We start from the raw sequence: 23,826 nt of genomic DNA on the forward strand, positions 1-23,826 counted from the left end.
CTAGTCCACTCTTCCCTAGTTATTCAGCATAAGCAACCCACAACACCTCCCCTGTAACACACACACCACACATGCTGCATGCCCTATCTGCCTTACTTTATTTTTCTCCATAGCCATTCACAGTACCAGACTGACTACTTGCTTATTGATTTATCTGCCTCTCCCTAAAACCTAAGCTTCACAAGGGCCAGAATTTCTTTCTTCTTTCTTATATCCCCAACAATTTCAGTAGTGCCTGGGACATAACAGACACTCGATAAGTATTTCTTCAGTGAATGAAAAATGTGAGTGATTATAAGGTAACAACAATAATAGCAACATTTGTTCAGTAATGGACTAAGCTTCTTACGTGCATTATTTATGTGTATGCTGGGCATTAATCTAAGCCCCTCACACACTAGGAATATAACTTTAAATATATTATCTCACAATAACCACTTGAAGTAGGATCTATTACTCCCATTTCACAGGTAAGAAGATAGAGGCTCTTTGAGAAAGTCTTCTGCACAAGCCCAAAGGAATAGCAAGTGAAGTTGGTCAGGATCTGAACGCAGGTTGACCTGATTTCAAAGCCCATGTTCAGGCTATAGAAATAGCTCAGTGGTAGAGCATGTGCCTAGCATGCTCAAAGCCCTGGGTTACACCATAAAATACAAAATGAAATCCATTAAAAGCCCATGTTCTTAACCATTCTGTATGTATGCTGATACAGATTTCAAAATTGGTATGAAAACTAAATATATGTAAATTAAACTTTAACTGAAATATACCAAGAGTATTTACTATTCAAAGGGAACTTTCAATGAATTCTGGTTGTATATATTTGTTAAGAAACAAATAATAATGCATTTTATTGAAACAGCCCTCTAATGTATCTATTTGTAAACAATACATTAGCTTTATTTAAAACCATAAACCACCATGATTCAAAAACCATTTTTATGTAGCTTGATTATAAAATGTATGACATTTTTAAAGGAAATTGACCCTAAATAGGTCTTGCTCAAGCTAATATCTAAATGGATTTGTCCCTCCAAATCATTACTGCACAGAGAAGGAAGGGAAGCAGACATTACAAGTTTGTGCAAAAACCCAACTGGGATTACATTTCTGCAAAAAAAGACACATAAAGACCTCACATGATGTTGGAAAGGTCAAAATGAAGATTTTTGTTATTGTCAAAAAATCATCATTATGTTCCTTTAAATATAAGCAGAAAAATCACATTTTCCCCAGGCAGCTCACCATTTTATCACATCATTTAAAATCATTGTGATTGAAAGCACAGAATAGTACAGGGCTTACTGACTTCACTGATGCTCCTGGTTGAATCACTGGACTCAAAGAGTAATCATGCACTATATATTTTTAAGATATATGCTTTTCTTATTTTCAAATGAGGAAACACACCATAAAGGGGTCGAGAGTTGGCTGAGCATGGGGACTTGAAGCCATTCTATATGACTCTTGACTGAATTTGAGTAACACTTAGAATTGATTCTTTTAAAAATCCCTCCTATTCTTCAGCACCCATTTCATGCTATACAAAAAAGAAAAAAAATAAAGAAAGAAAATTACTCAACTGAATCCTGTATTATTTTACTTACCTCATTTGGGGTAATTCATACAGCAGAAACAGCATTCAATTGACTTATGCCCCCAAAGTATTTTCATTGCTGTTAATAAAGGAAAACTACAATAAAATAAATAAATAAAAGTTCCTATGGTCAATTAAAAGAAAAACTATAAACCAAGAAGTTTCAATTTACTAAGTGTCTTTGTAGGAAGATTTCTCAGGGCCTTTAATATGCCAACAGTGGGGAGGAACGGATGGGGAAAAGATGATCAAGAAGTTATAACTGAATAGAAACAATAAGTTCTGGTGTGCTATTGCACAGTAGGGTGACTATCAATAATTGTTAGTCAGCTGTCAATCACTGTAACAAAATACCTTAGATAAACAAATTTAAAAGAGGAAATATTTATTTTTAGCTCACAGTTTTGGAGATTTCAATCCACGACTGGTTGGCTCTGTTGTTTGGGGGCAAAGTAGAACATCATTGCAGGAAATGTGTTATGAAACAACGCTGTTCATTTCAGAGCACTTAGGAAACAGAAAGAGAGGAGAAAGGGCTGGAGTCCCCATAACCCCTTCAAGGACACGCTCCCAATGACCTAACTTCCTCTCGCTAAGCCCCACCTCCTAAAGGTTCCACCACCTCCCAATAGTGCCACAGGCTGGGGACAAGCCTTTAACCTATGGGCCTTTAGGGGACATTTCAGATTCAAATTACAGTATTAATGAGAATGTACCTTACATTTCAAAAACCTAGAAAAAATTATTTTGAAAGTTTCCATCATAAAGAAATGCTGAACATTTGAGGAGATAGATACGTTTAACCTGATTTAAACTTTACACCATGTATACCTAAATAGAAGCATCATATGCTAACTCCTTATTGTGCATGATTTTTGTTGTTCTTATGTGCCTTAAATGGAAATTTTAAACAAACAAAGAGAAGAGAAAAAAAATGCAAGTAGGCAACTCAAGTCCCCAGGTCAAGGGCACTGAACTTTTTCTCAAATGCATTTGACCACAGGGCACTTGTTTCAGTCAACTTTTTCAGTGCTGTGACCCAGTCAGAACAACTGTAGAGGAGGAAAAGTGTATTTGTGTGCTCACTGTTTCATATGGAGGACCCAAACCAGCCCAGGAGCACACCCACACACCCTTTGGGAAATAGTCACTGTCCCTTTTATGCCCAGCAGTTCTTCAGTCCTTTACGTGGGCAGCAGGGAGGTACTTTAACCAGCTCATGCCCGGTAGACCAAGAAGTGAGCCAGCAGCCATTCGTTTGCCCCTGCTCCCCACTAACTGCCTTGAATGCTGCACCAAGCTTTATGATTAAGAAAAGCTGCGACCAGTTTAAAGCAGAGCGTGGAGCAAAACATCAGAAAACTCACCAGATAGCATCTAAAATAAAGGCAGTAGAAAAAATCTTATGTCAATCTGTTGGCCACCTTATGGCAATGAGGAAGGAGTAGGAAAGACAGAGATAGAGGTGTTTTTTGTTTGTTTGTTTGTTTGTTTTTCAAAGAAAACTCAAAAGATGGGGGAATTTAAGCAGACAGTACATACATGGAGTTCCACATCCAAATCGTCCCGGCTATTTCTGTCTTCCTTCCAGAAGCCTCTTCGGAAGTTTGCAACCAGCTTCCAGACGAATGTGAGGAGGGCGTCCTTGTAGGAGTTCTTGGCAATCTGCAGGTTCCGATACACAAGGGTGCTGAAGTGGTTGGAGAAGAGCTCCGTGAGGACGTCATTGGTGAGGAACTTCTGCAGGTTCAAGCCGTTCTCCAGAAAGAGGTGGACAAATTTGGGCCGGTCCTTTATGAGAGCCCTGAACATGACCTCCTGAAGGTCCGCCGACTAAGGAGGAAGCAGAAAGCGCACTCACAGCTTCCGTCCCAAAGAGGACACAGGCAACGACCTCCCCAGCCACATCATATTTCCAGCTGCGAAGTAAGAAGAACTCAACTCTCTTTCAACACATCACTGAATTATAGTTTAGACTCCTGGGGGACGCGCATGGTGGGTGGAGTCTGTGACACTGCCTGCTTCGGGCATTGGATGCCACCTGGGCTTGAGCTTGTGTGGAGCAGAGAGAGGTTCACACGTGTGGGAATTGACCCCACCGTCTGGCACAGCAGGAGCACCTAGTTAGGGGTGGGTGGCAGCAGTGTAGCAGGAACCCTCTCTCTGGAGTCTACAGCAGACACAGATTATCAGCAAACCAGTGCAGCCTGGGACCAGTCAGTCCCCTGGGACCTACTGTGCTTCACACATGCCCACAAACCTTCATCTGGCAACCCGATTCTCAAACACACTTGGAAAAATGGGGTCCATGGAACCACACGCCACCACGCCTGCATCTGCTCGAGTTCCATACCCCAAGTCACTGGAACACATGGCAGTTAGACCTGATTTTTAGTTACCTTTATCTCCACTTTCTGAGCTCCTGATAAAACTAATACCATAGAAACTTACTGAGAATCTTAAGAAAAGTCATCAGTGTCGACTTCAGCCACAAGCCAGTAGGCTGCAGACTAAGCCAGCTCCCAGACACATTCCGTGTCCTCCAGAGGATTTATGGCAGTTTGGTTCCATTGTCAACATTTAAAAATTCAAAGATTCATCAAAATCTATACTTCCAGCATCAAGATTTAGGAGTGGAAACCAGACGCCCTGACAACAAGGGACCCATCAGCTAGAGTCCGGTGGCAGCTGCTGCTCCCAGCCACCCCCACCATAACTGAGTGCTTCTGCTGTGCCACAGTCTGGGGACAGTGCTCTCTGTCCCCTCGGTCCCCACAGCTCCCCACTGCTGCCCACCCACCCACTTCATCTGCTTATGTTTCTCGCCTGAGCCCTGATCCGGGTGAATATCTCATGCCGATGGCAGCGTTAATGGCTTTTGTTTCTGTCCAGTGCTGGTCTCAGAGGATCACATGTTGCCTAGAGAGGGAACCCTCAAGGGTCCTTAGAGTTCCTGCCCTGTGCATCCGACTGGGCTGAGCCCGGAAGCAGCTCCCCCAGGGACGAGTCAGCTGTGCTTCCTCTGCCTCAAGGCAAGTGTCCTCTGTGCCCAGCGTCTCACATTTCACTCTAAACACGTTTCCCTTTCCACGAGTCACAGACTGGAGATGTGAGCAGTGGCTCTCAAACCCAGGGGCCTTGCTGAAATACAGACCGTGGGGAGTCACCTGGGGATGACTCAGCAAGTCTGAAGTGGAGTCCTGCTAACAAGTTCCCAGGTCATGCCAGTTATGCTGCCACCAGCCTTGGGACACACCACCAGCACAGCTGGCACGTGGGAAAGGGAAAGGCTTTGCAGTCAGACATGTCTTTGTTCCAACCCAATTTTACCAATTTCCAGCTGTGTGACCAAGGCTAAGATTTCATCTCTGAACCTCAGTTTGCTCTTCTTTGAAAAGGGGGGCTGTGAAGGTGAAGTGAGACAGTTGGCAAAATGGGGTCCATCGAACCCCATGCCACCAGACAAGTACCTGCTCATGTTCTATACCCTGAGTCACTAGAACACTGGCAGTTAGGCCAGGTTTTTGGTTACCTTTCCCTGTATGGGTCAAGCTCCTTTCAGAGGTTCAAGTTCAGAGCAGGCCTTGAATAAGTCATAAGAACTTCCCCTCGTGCAATGCCCACAGAGCTCTGGTTTGTCAACCAACAAAAGGAGATCATCTTGCTGTGGATCAATGTGAGCAGCAAATCAGCTAACACAAGGAGACTGCTTTGTGCACCGTGGACGCTTAGAAAAATACCAGCATTACTCCAAAGATTTTATGTTTAAACAAATATTTATACAGTGCTTAATAAGTGCCAGTGTTCTAAGTCCTTTAGAAGCATCGTCTGATTGTACCTAGCACAGTGAGCTAGGTAGTGCTGTTATCTCTATCTTCAGACAAGCAAAGGTGTGCCAGTAAAGGTTTAACACCAGCTTTTGGAAAGAACTGTAGGCCCTATTTTGTAGTGTTTGCCAATTCCCATGGTGTAAATACTCCCACCATGGCAAAGTTTCAGCTACCAGTCTCAAGTCAGTGATTGCAGAATCAGTAGCAGACCACATGTAGTATTTCCAGGAGGCAGAAGCAACACACAGAAATAACCTCCAGAGCACAATAGTGGTAAATGCAGCAAAAGAATTAGTGTTGAGTTTTGATTGACTCTTACCTTTGCTTTTCACTAAATTTATTAAAATCTAAGTTCACATAACTTGATTTTCAATAATAACTCTATATAACAACTAACTCACAAAATCCCTAAATATTTAGCAGCCAGCTCTTGCAAGTCAGTGCAAAGTGGCTCAACACACCATTGTACAAAGAAACTGAGACACAGTCCTTGCCCATGTCATGCAGATGAGCTGGCTCCAGAGAACATTCTCAACCACTGTGCCCTTCATGTTTAACAGTCTTTATCTGAGCTGATCAAATTAAGTGTACAATTCAATATGTGACTGAGTTTATGTTTATTTGTACCATCTAAACTTACCAAAATACAACATTTCACACACAGGGATTCATTTAGGACTCAATTAATAAATCTATTTCTAGTTCCTAACTAAAGCCTGCAATGTGGAACAGGGCTTGCTACACTATACAGAACAAATACAAGATGATGTTTGCCAAAGGAGTGAATAACTTTAAAAATTCATGAGCCATTACTCTGTTTGTGCTGCCATCATTAAAACTGATCACATGGAATACAAATCCACTCCTAGTCTTTGATTAAACAAAGGTCTGAGAGTGTTTTCTGAACCTGGCTGCTAAAGAGGAAAGATATGAGGTATATATACCTTCAAATCATTGCCTACTTGTAGAAAATTAAATAAATCACTAATGACTTCAATTAATTCAGAAGAACTTAAACTTCAAAGAAGCAGTCTTGCAAGCCTACAGTTGGTAATTATTCCTGTCAAGCTGAACTCCTAAGGCTGATTGAACTTTCACTGTGTATAACAGGTCCCCACTAGAAAATAGGGGCCTAAAACATGGGTCAGATTTAAAAGCAAGAAAGGCAGTCTGCTGGACAAGATGGTTTTTATTGCATGTGCAAATTCTATATCCAAGATGCTCACTTGGCTCTGGGGATTCTGAGAAGCTGTAAGGCATTCATGGGGTGTTCTCAATCAACTCTTCTGCATCTCACTGCTAATAAATCTCTTATTAGACTTTGACTAAGTGCAGGGGGGGTGAGCAAACACAGTGCTGCTGTCTTGATTTTGAGTCAAGCTACTTTCCAAAATCCTGCACCTGTATTTCCCATACTTTCTGCACCTGCATTGCCCATCCATCATAGCATTGCCCATGGTTATCATAGTATTTCTGGACAGTAAAAAATCCTGCACCTGTATTGCCCATCCACTTCCAAGAGCAGATCTGCAGTCCCACACCAGACAGAAGGCCACCTCTCCCACAGAGGCTAAAGGGCTAGAAACCTCAGGTGGCATAGGTGTGTGGATATTCTGATGCCACAGCCTTCAGCTTTACTGTCTCTTCACAACAAACCTATAAGTCATGTTATCATCTCACACCACAGAAGAGAAAAATAACAACCCTTACAAGAGCTCACTGCTGAGACCACTGTCCTTCCTGACCCTGGAGACCCCAGGTGGCCCCTCATTTACCTCCCACCGGCGGTCATTGGTAAAGATCTCATCGCTGGCCAGCTCCAGCTGCTTCCACTCCAGCAGAAGCTTCAGCTGCCCATTCCAGTTGTCCTTTTCTTGCTCATTGGTGCTGAAGGCTGTAAGAAGGCAGCAAAAGAACAGGCAGAAGAAAGGCCCACACATAAGAGGGTCAGAGACTCCACATGGCCGACACCAGAGCCATTTGTCAAAGGTGATTCTCAGTCTGCTCTTGGAATCAGAGCCTCCCTCCATTGTCACTCACTCTCACCCACAGCCTCTGCCCTGAAATATGCAACAAAGACCAACTCAGACCACAGGCTCTCCCCACATATTCTCTCATGTTGCCATAGCACACTGACATTTCCACATAGACTCAGATGCAGCCTGAGCTCTGCCTCAAGGGTCACGTCTGATATGTATTAAATCTGACTCTATCAAGTAATGAACCATATCACAACAGTGCTCTTCATGCCTTTGCCACATCTAATGTTTTCTACATCTAGGCATCTATACAGACATAATTTCAATTTAGTAAATACTATGATAACCAAATTTCTGGAAAGTACTAGAATGATTCTAAATGTAGTGAAGGTCTGATTTGCACATCCCGCGTGCCTGACCCTACTGTGTATGCATTCCTCTTATTAACCATGCAGCTCCATTCCAGATGGCCTGGGGCCTATTTACTTGAGGTACCATCCACTCTGATGGAATTCTAAAACAGCAAAGGCTACACAGGAATTGAATGAAAAGTTATTTATGTGTTTCAAGTCTGTGCGCACCTATGTGTAACTCTAGAACAAATGTCCACGGTTTTCATCACATTCTCAGAGGAGTCTGAAACTCAAAAACAATATTTCAAACCACTGCTAGAATAATTTTTTGAAGAGTATTGTGATCATATTTTGTCAGAATTTTCATGATGCAAAAATTCTTATTCCATCAAATACATACATTCAAGGAAATTCCCCTCCCCATAGCAAAAGTATTCTATTTTTCCAACTATGATAATAAAAATCAAGTGCAAGATAATACAGGTTGAGTATCCCTTATCTGAACTCCTCAGAACCAAAAATGGTTTATATTTCATTTTTTTTCAGATTTTGGAATATTTGCATATATTTAAAGAGATTTTCCAGGGTCCAAGAGTAAACATAAAATTTACTTAAGTTTTATATGCATGTTATACACATAGCCTTAATTTGAAGCGTTCATAATAGCTTTGTATATGTATGTGAAATAGCTTCATAGTATTATGGAATTTTCCACTTGTGGTATCATATCAATACTAAAAAGTTTCAGATTTTTTAGCTTTTTTAGATTTTTTTCATTTGGAATTTTAGAGTACAGATTCTCAATAAAATTTCTTTTAAATAATAAAGTGTATAATAAGTTTATAATAATAATAAAGTTTCTCTTAAAAAGAAGTACATGCCACCAAAAGTCACAGAAAACAATACAAAGCTAAAACTGCCCACGGAGCTGTTTTCACTTACCTTTATACAGGGCATAGGAAATAGCATTTCTCACAATCTCATCCCCAGCTTCTTCCATTTTAATAACTGTTACCAGGTGAGAACTTTCAAGAAAAAATTCTGTATTCATAGAGGAAAAAGAAATTGAAAAAAAATTTATATTGAGTAATTACAATAAATGCAGCATATAATTTCAAATTGAAATAAGTGTTCTGAAGAAAAATAACATGATAAAAAAGACATGTGCCAAGGGAGGTGGTCCTGATGTGGGGCTTTATGAAAGGCTTGCAGAAGAAGTGATATAGGAGCCAGTTTGTGAAGGATGAGAGTAGGTGAGAAGATGGTTGAAATTGTGTTGGTGGGAATGGCAAGGCAAAGGTCCTGGGGTGAGAGGCTGGTCTGACATACCCAAGGCGCTGAAAGATGGAAGTGTGAATGGAAGCCGAAGAGTTCAGAGGGACCCGAGTAGCCAGCTCTCTGTATATTGTTTTGAGGTTTTAGTCTTTATTCAGGTATAAAAAGATGCCATTGAAAGCCTGAAATCAGGGAGACAATATGATCAGAACTGTGTTCATGAAAGTTCAAATTGTCTGTAGTGGGGGCACAATTTTTTCTGTAGTGTCTATGCCAAAATATAGCACACAGTATATGCTCAATAAATACCAATTAGATAGTTTTAAATGAATGAATGAATGAACAATATCTAGATTGGCTGATGGATTAGGATACTACAGAAGATTAAGTTTTTGAGAACTTCAGGTGCAGATATGGGAGAATTAGTAGGAGATGTATTAGGAGAAGAAAGTGTAGTCCCAGTAGAAGAAATATAAGGGATTTTTTTGGAAAGGTCAAGAAACCATGAGTTCAGGCTTTGAGATTGGTCATCCACATGATCAGTGAGGAAGATCCATCTTACCCAGGAAGATTGCTTCCATGCTTCACGAAATGTAGACATTCATTCATTAATAATACCACTTTTGAGCCTGGTCTTTTAGAAAATCTGTTTCCATAAAACCCTTTAGGAGTGTATAATTAAAATGCAATGATTTTCATTTTTGGTGTATGTCTTCTGATTGACATGATTATAAATGTATTTCATTAGATATGAATGTGAATTAGATATAAATCCCAGAAAGGATAATAAAAACACAGGGGTAAAATGTGCCTAACGTTTAGTTTAAGACGAATTGTCTGTGCTTTCTTGAAGTAGAGATAAGAATCCCTCAAAAGTGTTGGAGAACCCATTATATGGCCTGTTTTCCTCAACATGACATGGTGCAGACCCCATATGTCAACTTGTACAAGGAATAAGAGGAAAGTCACTGGAATGGAGCTGAGCCACCTTTGATAGATAAACTAAGAGTTGCCTATTCCTTCCCCATGAATACCCTTGCACTGACCACTGAATTTCTCCCACTCAACAGAGAACATTGAAACTGGAGATCAATATGCAACATCTTGCTTTGATACAAGACCGTTGGGATCGGTCTATTTATATGTTTATAACTGACTCAATCTATTCAGTTATGAGAATGTAGGGAATCAGTCAACAAGAGGAGGGTGACCCTTCCCTTTCTCTCTGCAGACTGCCACACAGGGAGCACCATGGGAACCGGTCCCCTGGCACTCTTATCCTTCACCTACTCAGGGTGGGGAGTGACACTGGCCTTGCCCAACCAGCCCTTGGCTTCTTATCTTGTTGGGATCTGCTCCTTGCAGAGTGCTAGGGCTCTGGTGTGCATCTACAACCTGCCTTACCTGGTGGGGAGGCCAGCAGGTCCCTGGTGCTGCCATGCTGGGTGGGCCCACCTCTCCTACCTGGGCCTAGGCATAAGGAGGCCTGTGGTGGAGGCAACTGTACACCTCATCTTTCAACTTTGCCTTCACCACCCATAAAGCTGCAGTTTTCATCTCAATCTGATTCTTGTGTATATCTCTCAACTAGACTTGGATCAGACACAAGAGAATCTAAGTGAAAACTTCCATATAAAACTACCCATTTTAGCTTCTTTAGTAAAGTTTGGAAAATATGATATCTCAAGTAGAAATATCATATAAACAAACATTAGAGAGGCCCGATCAGCATCTATGTCACTTTCCAGCCACGAGAGGAAGGTCCATCTGTGTTTTCTACATTCTGAGTTTTAGACAGTGAGGTCTAATCTAGACAGGACTCGTATCCTGCTCATTTCAATATCCCCTGCACCAGGGTGACCAGCTAGGATCCCTGTTGTGTGAAAGTACAGAAGAACACGAGGGTCCCATTTCCTGGTCCCAAGAAGACTGGGTTGACTCTTCTCATTGTTTACTAGGATTTCGTTTGCCCTGAATTGTCATAAGAATGACAAAGGCCACCATGAGCAAGAGGAAAGGGTCTCCTCTATTCCAGGACGCTGATTTGCTGCATTTGATATTTGGAATTAAATACTGTTAAAATACCAATCTAGTGAAAGAATCATCATTATTATGATGCATACTAAATCTAACCTTCAAGTCTCATGATGAAATGGGCTCTGTGATGAAAATAATTCTGTGTCTGAGTCTGTTATTTTCTTTATGAGAAAATTCCCAAGTGGCAGCTCATGGTCCTAAAAATATCCAAATACCTAAGGCCATTTTTTAATGGGTTGATGTGAATGCACCTGTTGACATTTATGTGGACCTTCTAATGAGTTGAGCAGTAGGAAAGTAAGTCGTTCCAAATCAACAACAATCATGAATCAAAGAAAAATGAGAAAGTATAGCCTAACATATTCAAATAGTTTTATAAGCCCAGCCATTAATAGCCTGGTAAGTTTTCCAATAAGTTCAGCTTTCTCACATAATCCAGAAAGAAAGGTGAGAGATTCTGAGCTGAAACTCAGGCAGTTAGTGCAGAATGGCACCTAGTCAGGAGGGGGTTTCTTCAGTAGATGTAGGCTCAATTAGAGTCTGCACTTCAAAAATTTCATTACCAGGGATTTCCCCCCTCGCCATCACCACTACATACAAAACACAGAAGCACATTTGTGGCATCATGGCCTAAGAGACAGATTACAAGCTTTGCAAACTGCCCTGCATTTAAACTCTTTAGAAGGAGTGGACGCTTGCAGAGTCACTTAGCTCATCTGCATTTCAATTTCCAGCAGGACACTTGGTGTGGGCCAAAGCAGAGCCTCAAAGTCTCAGAGGACAGACCAAGCACCTGCAGCAACCAGTGGAGTGGGAGGTGTGAGTCCCCCTTCCCACGAGCTCAGCCTCTTCTCCCTCAGCTCTCCACCTCTCCCCCCGAGCTCACCCATTTGATCCAGCTCTCAGTCTCCTCCTCGGGCAGCCGGGACACGGTGCGGGGTAAAAAGTGCACCAGCTTCTCCTTCACCATGGAAGACGTCAGGGCGTCCTCCTCCTCCACCAGGCTCACAATCACGTCAGCGATCTGCCCCGAGCCCTCCACCACCACACAAGGGATCTTACTCTTGATGGAGGTATTGATGGCCTGGGAGAGCAGAGAGTTGAGCAGACATCAGAGACCTGGGTCATCCAGAGCCCAGCTCGGAACTGAGGTTCTAAGGCAGGTCAGTGAACAAAACCCATCGTCCTTGCACTTATTCCTTGGGGACTTCTATTTCAAATCAGAAGCCAATGAAATACCTGTACCTGCTTTAAGAATGGTAAGGAGCCCTATGGCATCCTGTGTCAACATCAACTTCCAAAACATAGACTCCTGTGACACCACAGGTGCTTCAAAATATCCTTACATACAAACCAAACGTTGATATAGCTTTAAGTGACAACAACTAAGATTCTGTTTATCATTACTGTTGGTATCTTATCTGATAGAAGTTACTAAAACTTATATTTTGAAGGTCTGAAAATACCTTAAAAGCAGTAGCCCAGATTTTGTGTTCTGTTCATTATATATTTCCCTTCTTGAATAATTTAGTTTGCCCTTATTATTAAAAAAAATAACCACGTACCCTACTTTTATTTTCTTTACAATAATTGCAGAGGTCAGCATAGGAGAATGAGAATTCTAATCATGTGACAGCAGAATGAAGCACAGAGATACTCTGAGACCCTTTCCTCCAAGACTAAATGCTTCTCATAGGGAAGATATGTCCCCTAGAGGAGGGTGTGGAGCCCAGCTATCAGCTGAGCAAGCAGGCTGGGAGCCCTCTGCCTGCACTGGAGGAGGGTGCAGGGCATGTGCTCGCTGCAGAGCTGGAGACAGCCAGCGGTTGCTCTCTCCCCTCCCCGGGTCTCCTGTGCCCCTTCTGTGGGTTGTGAGCTAGCTTAGCAGACCTCTGTGCCTGATGCTATGGAAATGCCACCCTAGACCTGCAGGGGCTCTCTGATCTTCCCCTCCATCCAAAGCCAAGATATCTTCATTCCAAATCTAAAATGTGAGCGAATCATAATACATGCAGCCACCTTTCAGTAACTCTCTCTCCACCTCTTCCTCTTTTTAGTATTCCTGCTCTTTACTATTCACTGGTGACCAGTTCACATTGGGAAAAAAGTCCGTTTTAATTATTTCCTGAGAAGTCTTTCCCTGAAGGACCTTTGTTCAACAATGGTCTCAAGAGCAGACCTCACAGTGGGTGCTTGTTAAATACCTGTTGAATGAAGAAGGAGTGAAAAGACCACTGTTCTAGAAAAGCATAGAGAGAGGAGCTGGACTAGGATTCCTGTAACTCTGCCAGCAAGTTCCTGCAACGGTAGGGATGTTCTCTGGCCAAAGGAGGGGAGCAGGTGAACAACTAGAGTTTTCTTTAATCTAACCCAAGATCAGGGTACAAATTGGATAAAGAAGGGCCATATGCAAATCAACATGGAAATTACTTAATAAGAGGAGTTAAACAGGACTTTCACACAATGTCCTATTTCTAGAAAAATGATCTCCTCAAACACTGACTCAAATACAGTCAGCCTAATGCTCTCTTATAAGGTCCAACTGAAGCCCAGCTGCAGGCAAGAGGAGCTCAGCCATGTGCAGAGCCTACGTGGGGGCCGAGAAGCTGAGATTTGCTCAGGAGCTCAGTGTTATAGGTGCCCTGTCCCTTCATGGGAAGGGCCACAGGTGGTCTGGGGATATCTGACTTGGTGGCCATGGGGGTGTGATAGCTCCTCTCCACGCAAGTCGGTTTTCCAAAACACACACTAGTTGTGATCCTTCAGTTTTCTGAGTGAGTGGCACCATCCTCTTTGGCAGGCTGACTGTCAAGGCTGATGCTAAACACACAGCCTGCTCATGTCACTTCAAATCTTCCTCCCAAGGCTCCTCTGCTGAGGAACAACCTGTGTCTGTCAAGGAGACAGCATATGGTACAAGACACTTCCCTCTTATAGTCACAGAAGAAACTAGTCAGGAGAGACTGGGTAAACCCAAAAGCCCTCAAAATACAAATTTTTAGTAAGCTTGGTAACCAATCTTCTAGAAAACTAAACGAGGACTCACTTTAAAAGTCTCTCTTCCACCTCCTTGGGCAAAACACACAATGGGGATCTTGCCACCATAGTTGGAATCTGCAAAACATAAAAAGTAAACTTTACTTTGGACTCAGTAGAAATGCTCCCTTACCTGAGGAGCAGGTGCACTCAGAGCTTCTTCCCTGTGAGCCCAGGGAAGGATGTGGGCAATAGATGCTCAGCCTGTGGACTTGACCTTGGCACTACCTGTTGACCACAATGGTGAATTTAGGTGTACAAAACTAGGAATGGTATGACTTGGAGCCGTTTTGCAATCTGTTACTAATATTTAAAATGCTAAAATCTGTGCTTGTTTGCTTTGGCTGATATAATTAGAGTAGGTTCAAGTTTATCTTACAATAATGATTCTCATTTGCCCAGTGGGGTGTTCTCTCAATAGAGTTTAATGTACATGTAAATATATCCCATTGTGAAAGGAAAACGAGTGGGAACATCTCCAAGATGTCCCTGTGGTAGAGTCTGTCACTAAGTCACCAGTAATCTGGTTCCATGGCAGGACACATCTCAACACCTTGTCCTCAAGAAGAGAAGGTGGATGTCACTTATGACATCAGATAAAGACTTTCCCTGAATTGTCCCCTCAAGACTGATGTTTAAGTGGTTGCATTCACAGAAAGAGCCAAGATTCAAACCATGCAACTGTTAAATAAGTGGGTCAGTTTTTTATCATTTCTATCCTAACTAAAGGCATTGCTTTTAAAACTGTATTTGCCATCATGGGTTTTATTTGTTCTTAAGTGCTGTCCAGTGGGAAAAAAAGATGGCAGACATTCTATATTGACAAAGAAGAGTGGAGGAGACAGCACTAGTCATGCCTTCAGCATGTCAAAGGGCATAATTCACAGGGACCCGGATAGAGCCTCCCCTTGTGAGACCTCGTGGCTCTTCATAGGCCCCAGGAGGGCTCTTCAGGTTCACTCCGCAGCTGGCAGACACGATTGTTGGTGCCGCCCTATTACCATGGACATTGAGACTCACACTTCCTGAGCACTGACCTGGACTCGTGTGCTCAGAGATGTACTTCTCCAGCTGATTCCGGAGCTTGGCTTCAACCGTGGGGTGTCCATGACATCCGTTGTCCACAAGCAGCAGGTGGGTGTGATTGTTGTCCAGGATATACAGAGGGTCCCTCGTGAAGTCATCCATGATGTACTGAGCTAAAAAACACCCCTGGGAAGTGCAGGGGACTTGTCTCTGAGATTTTATTCATTGACCGAGACGCATGATGACATCTTATGGTCACAGTAAAGCTAATCTCTTGGCTCAACTACACTGATGCGTCCTCCCAGATCCCTAGGTTCAGAAGAGTCGTGGGTATCTGGTGGTGCAGGCTTCCTTATAAATAGAGGAAAATAAAGGCTCGAAATGGCTGGGCCAACTTACCCACTGTCACATATATGACCAGTGGCACCATAAAGATCAGATTCCCAATCCAGTTCTTGGTCTGTTGCCCCGGGCTCCTTTGTATAAATTCACTAGAGTGCATAGCATTCAAAAATTACATACCCATGAGTGTGTGACTGTGTAAGCATGTACACATGCACACGTGCACACGTGTCTACGTGTCTGGATACACAAGCAGAGGCAGATACTGTTAAGCGCACATACCTGTCTGTCTGGAATCTACCATATACTGGTACCTGTGCCAGGGTCAAGGGATTAGGAAATGGATAAAAGTCTTTGCACTTGAGAAGCGCTCAGTAAAAAGACCCTTAAAAAGTAACTAAATAGATACTTTGTCCCAATAGTACCAGAGGAAAAAACAGGAAAAGAATCCTTGCCAAGAGCATTCCTGACTCTCTAGTCCACTCAAGTTGTCAGGGCTGCAGTAAAAGGTGTTATGACCTTGACTCCAAGAATGGACTGTGAGTTGGAGACCCAATGTGGAAAGCAAAGCTATTGATTCTACTAATGATGTGTATGAAATCAGAACAAAATTAATGGGTCAGTTTTTTATCATTTCTATCCTAGCTAAAACAGAAAGAAAGTAAAATTCCAATGGCATAATCTCTTCTCTAAGTGACCCTTGTCCAGTTAGAAACTCCAAGCAGGAAACTCCTGACCGTGACAGGTGAGATGATATTTTCAAAATGGGCACATCCATGAGTTTGAACAGGAGCCCCACAAACTTTCATGGAACAAATAATTCCCATTTCCTTTACGCTCTTCCAGAATACACCCTGATTCCAAAACCATGACTGGAAAAGAATCAGAAGAAAAAGCCAAAGACCTTATACATACATTTCTCTGATGTATAAGGATACAAACAACGCCCCCCCCCAAAAAAAAATCACTGGCTAATTAAAGGCAGTCAGCCTCTTCAATTATGAGTTCATAACACATAAACACAAAAGATCTTCCAAACTCAGCTCTCATTCTTGATTTAAGAAATTATAAACTAGAAATAAAAGATGATTCTTATGACTGTGTTAAGTAGGTGCATATTGAACCTTAGCCAAATCATGTCGATCAGTAAAATACTAGAACCCTTGCCCCTCGTTATGAGACCAGCATGCTGGATGCCTCTTGTGGTCCCTGATTTCATAACTACCACTACTCTGAAAATTCTAGCCAATGCAAGATGATAAGCAAAAGACATAGGGTAAAATTAAATGAAAGAGTTGTTTTGATTTTTAAGTTACTTACAATAATGTGGTGGTAAACATAGAACAGTCAGAGAATCTGCTGAAAAATTATTAGAAGTAGGAAGAGTCCAGTAAGTCTCTGATTCAAAACAGCAATAAGCAAATCAATACTTTCATATGTACCTGAAAAATTACTTCAAAAATTACACTAAATAACCATAAAAATATAAAATCCCTAGAAATAACATAGAACCTGACAAAGAAATCTGCAGAAGTATTTTCCAAGACTCAGACTTGCAAAAACTTAAAGACATATATTACTGGAATAAGAAGGGGTATTATAATAATTTCAACTTTTCCAGTATCAATTTAAGGTTTAACATGATCACACTCAGCGAGTGCATTATTATTCTTGTTTTGTTCTATGACTGTATCTGACAAAGTTCTTCCCAAACTTATGTGGAAAAAAGCATGGCAATGAATAGGAAAGAAAAATTTGCAGAACAAGAATAATCAGGAGATGCCTGTGCATATTTTTAATGCATACACACACAGTGTCTCAATGATTTTTAAAGTGCAGCACTGCCTCAGGAAAAGCAGATGCTGGGGATGAGGGGGCGAGTACTGAAAGAGATCCTGTTTGTGAGGCGTGGCATTGTTTAGGTCAGCTAGACGTGGGGTGATGGGTTCTGCCATGGAGCCTTGAGTAGAAACCAGAGGATGAGTGGCCACCAAGCTATTACAACCAGGTGGTCAAAGGACACCAAAGACCAATCACTGCAACCCAGGAGAAGAGAAAAGAAACCAGGAAACCAGCCCCCGGATCGTCCGACGTGCTGTGAATCCACATGACATCACCAAAGAGTGTCATTAACAGAGCTAGCACCTCACGGCTCTAAGAGCAACACATTTATCATAGAAATGAAATAAAGGAAGAAAGAGGGAAATTATAATTATGCTTAATTCCATGACTCAGTGATAGACACATCAATAGCTTAGTATGTTCAGTTCTTTCTAGATATAACACATATTTATAACAGGAATTATTCTAGGTAACCAATGTATATTTATGATTTATATGTAGAAATATATTTCATACTAAAAAATTATACTTCCTATACTATCAGAATACCTTTGGAAATAATATATTTTAATAGTTCCATGATTTTTCCCTCATATTTGCAAAGTATCCACCTAAAGATTTCCCCATCTAATAATAAATGTTATCAGATAATAAAAATATAATAATAGAAATTTAGAAATAAGAATTGCTTGATATTTAGGTTTATGCCAACCCTTTCCTTATAAGAAATGTTTCAGTGAACATCTTTGCCCAAGTATTATATTCTCTAGTGATACATTTACAAGTCTGATTGCTGGACTTATTATATGAAGAGTTTATGCTCTAGATACAGATAGCACAGGTTTGCCCTTTATCCAAAATTTTATGAAGATCCCATGCTTCTGTATGTAATGGAAGGCTCTAAACATTTTCTAAATTAGCAATGACTAATTTAGAAAATGGCTAGACTATCAACACATTCACTGGCTTAAACCACCCGACTCAGCGTGATATCGGAGGTAAATTTTCCTTGCCCTTTACCTATCACTCAGGGATAATTCCTCTACTTGTATTTTCTCATCTTTCTTAAATCAACTTTGGAAAACTATAGTTTTATAGAAAAAATATCAATTTTCATGAGATTTTTCAGATTTATTGATATACAACTAGATGTGACATTCTCAGAATTTTTCTCAATATTAAATATTATGTCTAATTTCTCAGCTCCATTTATTCCTTAAATTATATTCTGGAAAGTAAATTATTGACGCAGTATTTTCCAGATGGCTGGTTGTTTGTCTTTTCATTTCTGAGTGATGGACATTTCCATTAAATCCTTACACATCATCTCATGTTTTACTTGTAGACTGAGAAGAACCCCCGACATGGCCTCCAGGAAGAAGGGCCCCCTACACGGCCTCCAGGAAAACCCTGAAGTCTTTTCATTCTAGTGCAAGGGTAAAACCACAAACTTCAGAGATGTTTTTCGATGTTGCAAATTAACATCTGTACTGTATCCACCATGGGGATAATTACCCACTCTAAGGTGGCTCCTTGCTCATGGCAAGCGATGCTGACAGAAGATGGCACTCAGTCCCACCCAGCCTGCTGCCACCTTCAAACCCTGATCCAGAGTCCCTCACCTCTGAGGGTGCCATTTACTTGTGAGGCCATTTTGCCATTGCTTATTGAGCATCTAGTAATAATAGAAACCACCATTCACTGAGACATTTAGATAAATTTACCCTGTGACCATGCAGGCTGTGATTTGAACAAGTCACAGAGGGACCTGGCTCAAGACTGTGTCCTGGGAAAGGAGCGACACCCAGACTCCTCTCCACCCTCCTCCACTCTACCACGCTGCCTCATGGGACGCTTGGCGCACCACTCTCCTTGCGCACCACAGTGATCCTGAAACTCCCTCATATTTACTGTGTGAACTTACAGAGCCCTAGGTGGAAGAAGGTAGAGAATAAACGAAGGTTTCTAAACATTCTAAACAGCTTCTGGGCAGGGACCACCCATTGCTTAAGGTCCTCAACTCACCAGAAATATTGTCTGCAAAATTCCACACTTGATAAAGACCCCATGCGGCCACCTTGTATTTTGAACCTGAAAGGTGCCTTGATTCCTCCCGGATACATTCACAGGAAACATTAGCCAGGTGGGTCTCACAGCCTTCTCACTGCCAAACTAAGTAGGGAGCACAGTAATTGGCCTGCATGCCTGTGGGTGTAGCAGAGCAATGAAGGTATGACACCAGCATTTGCAGTATTTTGGGGTGGATTCAGGTCCTGGTTATGAAGAATGAAGGAGCCAACCCTAACATGAGGTTGCTGGGAATGAACTGTAACCAATAAAGCACATGCACTGTCAGGCGGTTCTGGGAGTTCCTGAAGCATGCCATGCTTGTGCGCAATCCAGAGACCCACAGGCCATCTATGTAAGGCAGGCCTCTGAAGGCTGCCCTGGGCACCCCAGAGCCCTGGTATCCAGGCCACAGCCCCATGTCCTTAGCTCTCTCCCACATCACCTCCCCATCCCACCCGTACCTCTGTATCACAGTTGCGGATGAGGGTGTCCGGATTGGAGACCATGCCCCACGCTGCTATGCCAATGGCCACAATGTTCTCTTCCAAATTCCTGCTGATGGTATTGTCTCTCACCACCTCATCGATATACTTCATCAGGCTGTAATGGGTGCTGCCCGTGAGAATCCAAGCACCTGTCAACAAGGGGAAAGCAACTGTTCTGCTGGTACCAGGGGAGGTTTCCAGGCTGTGCTCCCAGACCCTGGTGAGCACCAGGATGCAGCCCTGGCAGTCAGGCCATGGGATGGGTGAGGGATGTCCCCCAGGCTCCTGAGAAGCATTCTTCAGGAAACAGATTCAGGTCCCACTCTAAATATGTGTCATCAGCCTCTCTGGGGCGTAGGGTCAGCAAGTCTGTATCTGCAATCAGTGTCCAAGGGAATCTTTACCAGCAGTAAAAGCCTGGCCTGAGCTTTCCAGTGAGCTAGGTGGTTCTGCCAAGGATAGCAGTTTTACTCTGCTCGCAGAACCTGCAGGTGAGATTGGAGTGGGATCTTCCAGGAATGGCCCTGGTGTCTGCAATTTTGCTTTGCTTTATAATTATGTAATAATTATAATTTTGCACATGGGTCAGGTCCGTATTTGATAATCACAATGGCAAGGGATTTGCAAAAGGATGCATGTGTGTGTGTTCAAAACTGAAGTACCTAAAATACCTACAAAATGTTATTCAGCATAATGGAAATGACACTGGTCTAATCTGCGGCTCGAACAGGAATCCACCGAGAGTAGTGACCGGCCTCTGGGGGTTAGCCCTAGCAATGGAAGACCCAGGAGTTGCAAGGCAGCCTCTCCTCTGGCTGTTAGAAGGTATTTTGTTTACCATTTGCCTCCAGGATCTAATCAGCAAAGAGGGACAAGCTCAGTCCCTTCCCCTTCTGAGTCCTTTCGATATTTTAAGATAACTTTGCTGTGGCCCTTACAAGTCTTCTACCCACTTCCTTCAGCTAATTCTCATAGGGCTGACGTTCCCCCTAAATGACCAACATGGAGGACCAGGAGACTATTGGCCACTTCACTAACCTAAAGACTTTGGCCACCTCACTAACCTAAAGAGAAACGGGCCCTCATCCTTGACAGGGATTTTTTTCTGTTTCCTTCTGCTACATTCTCAGCACCTAAAATGATTCTGGCACAGAGTTGGCACTTACTAAATGTTTGTTGAATGAATGAATGTTGTGTGCGTGTGTGTGTATTTTCAGGATTTAGTAGCAAGGAAGCTAAACTGCTTAATTCCTTAACAAAGTGTCTGACACAGTGACCACTCAAATTGGTGAAGAAATTGAGAAGAATAAATGGGGGGATCACAATTTCTTTTCTACATTACAGAAAAATTCACATCTAAATAAGACTCCTTAGTTCTGTCGGTCAAATTATCTTCATAAAAGAAAATGCAAAATGTTGAACTCAGAGAAACTGAGCCTGCTTATAAGAAAACACTGTCCAAGCCTGAACTGAAGGTCGATCCCCTGAGCTGTTGGCACTTACTCTGCAAAATGCAATGGAGGTCAGAGAAGGGCTGAGGACCTGTGCAAGACGTAGGAAAACTGAAAAGACATTGGTTGAAAGCTCCATGGATCTGGAGTGCAGATGGACGAAAGGCAACTTTTGCTCTAAAGGACACTGTAGGAGTGTGAGGGATGGCTGTTATCCGATAAGAGTACCAGTCAGTGTTGACTGTCCGGGGCTTGAAGGCCACACCGGGGTGAGGGAGGTGCCTGCTCTTGAGAGAGGCATGCTGAAGAACTGGGGGCTAAGGCCACCAGCCTGCAACTTACTTCAGATCCTGCCCCCCCAATAAAACATAACATGTAGATATTTGTGAAATAAGAACAGACACGTGGGGAAATGTTAACAACTGGGGGATCTAGGAGAAGCTTGTGAGGAAGTTCATCGGATCATTTTTGCAGATTCTCTGTAGATTTGAAAATTTTCAAAATAAGGCTAAAAAGAAGGACAATAATATTAAGTTGAATATTTCAAGTAACAAAGTCACCATGGTTTTATCTCAAATGCTTACATGGTACTTAGAATTTGCACTCTCTCTTCTTCCAAAAGTGTATCATTGATCTCAAAAATTAAAGGACAATCAAATTTTCCTTTTGGGTGCACCAGAATATTCTGGGTAAAAAATTATATGTGTAAATAATAAAATGAAACCTTTAGATTTAAATAAAATAAAATCATCCTGAGGAAGCCCCTTAAGGGGGATAGAAAGGGTTACCTGGTGAAGCCCCTGTCTGTCCATTTGAGAAGGCTGATAGTACTAAAGCGGTGGTTAATCCCGAGGCTGCACGGAGGATTCATCCTGGGAGCCCACCACACTGCGCGACACCCACACCCACACCCGTCCCCCGCCGGTGGCACCTTTGGACTGCGCGATGTAGATGAGCCGGCTGAAGATCTTGCGCATGCGCAGCTTCAGGGCGAAGTTTTTCGCGCCTCCCGTCACGGAAATGATCAGGTTGGGCTTTTTCAGGTGCCAGTGCTGGGTCAGCAGCTCTAGAGGGTTTCTGGGTCCGTGTCGCAGGACAAACGGATGTACTGTGCGGGAGGGAAAGCATCAGGGTGGTGTCGGGACACGGGGGCTGTGCGGTGGAGGGCACGAGGTGGGCCCTGAGGCCCAACCCGGTGCACCCCGGGGCCTCCACCCCCGCCGGGAGGTGTCCAGAGCAGGGTAGCCGCTCCTGCTGCAGTGTGGGGTACACATCAAGGGGCCCAGGCTGGAGTGGACAGAGCTGTGCGCAGGCAGGAGACCATGCTGGGCCATCCTGGGAGCAGGCCATGGAAGAGAGCAGTGGAGGGAGCCCGTGGCCTTCAGGGCCACCAGGACAGGGCTTGGGACCAAGAGGGTTCCAAGGCCCAGGCTTCCAGCCAGAGCAGTCTGAGGACAGCGCTGTCATGGAGACAGGGAGCAACCTCATCTAACCATTGGACACCTGTGCAAAACTCTGTTTGAGAGCTTACAAAGGGAGCAGGTACAGGGGCATGTCACCTTGTCAGGACACATGTATTCTCACACCCAAGCTAAGTGGACAGTTTACAAAAGTATTCCCTGACCTTTTGTGGCATGAGGTCCAACATGGGTGTTATAAAGAAACCCACAATGTGTGTGCAGGGACAGCTGGGTGACCACCTAGTCCAGCTGAGCATAATCTGATCGCTACTTTGTGACTTTTGCAAAAAGTATCTTATTCTGCTGCCATTTCTGGACACTCCTCCTCCATACCATTAGACAATTAGCAGTACTTCAAGGCAGCTCAAGTTGTCTCAGCATTCTAATTAGCTAGCTACATAGAAGACCACGCTTACCTTGCCTTTCTTCCCCAGCGTCTCAAACTGGATATCCCCAAAGGCATCTGTGGGAAACTCCTTGGTGTGTTTTTTGTAATTCCATTTCTCGCTCTGGTTGATCTGGGTGTCTTCCATGTGGTGGCTCTGTGTGTAGCCACATCTGCACACGTTTTCCCTGAACCAATGATATTGATAGGAAGGAGCAGATTTCATTCAATCTACTTAAGTATCACCTCATGGAATAACCATGCATTATTAACTTAAACACAGAAAGAAATTCTACCATCATGTTTTATTTTCAGACCATTTTCCTTATCTATGTTGTTTGTACAGAAACTATTTTTGATGTCTAATCCTGTTGATTTTCCATTTGCCAACACACTGGCCCTGTGCCAGGAGCTGGGGTAGGGGAGCAGAGCCCTGCCCTCAGGGAGCCCACTGACCATGCAAGCAGGCGTGGGGATAATGTGGGATTGGTCTCTGAAACCAGGGGTCAATTTATTCAGCTTCTCCTCTAGGTCATAACACCCAGGAGCCCTGGGGCAGGCCTCAGCCCCAACTCCACCACTTTTCTGGACGGTCCTGCTCTGCCAAAGTGAGGTGAGCAGTCCTTCCCAAGGGCTGTACTCACTGGGCTTACACAGT

General features: G+C 43.0%; 1 protein-coding gene across 1 annotated transcript in view; it reads right to left on the reverse strand.

Annotated features, from left to right (window-relative positions):
* The window catches only part of LOC144367169 (transient receptor potential cation channel subfamily M member 8-like), a 465,203-nt gene extending 441,851 nt beyond the window's left edge, over positions 1 to 23,352 (reverse strand). Inside the window, 10 exon segments of the mRNA XM_078022611.1 lie at positions 3,140 to 3,430; positions 7,203 to 7,321; positions 8,702 to 8,800; positions 11,954 to 12,155; positions 14,118 to 14,185; positions 15,145 to 15,319; positions 19,849 to 20,021; positions 22,255 to 22,392; positions 22,395 to 22,431; positions 23,200 to 23,352. Of these exon segments, the coding sequence (XP_077878737.1) occupies positions 3,140 to 3,430; positions 7,203 to 7,321; positions 8,702 to 8,800; positions 11,954 to 12,155; positions 14,118 to 14,185; positions 15,145 to 15,319; positions 19,849 to 20,021; positions 22,255 to 22,392; positions 22,395 to 22,431; positions 23,200 to 23,316 (1,419 nt within the window). The 5' untranslated portion in view covers positions 23,317 to 23,352.
* Positions 23,353 to 23,826: the final 474 nt, after the last annotated feature.

Source organism: Ictidomys tridecemlineatus, chromosome 1, assembly GCF_052094955.1.
Source record: "Ictidomys tridecemlineatus isolate mIctTri1 chromosome 1, mIctTri1.hap1, whole genome shotgun sequence".
Taxonomy (NCBI): Eukaryota; Metazoa; Chordata; class Mammalia; order Rodentia; family Sciuridae; genus Ictidomys; species Ictidomys tridecemlineatus.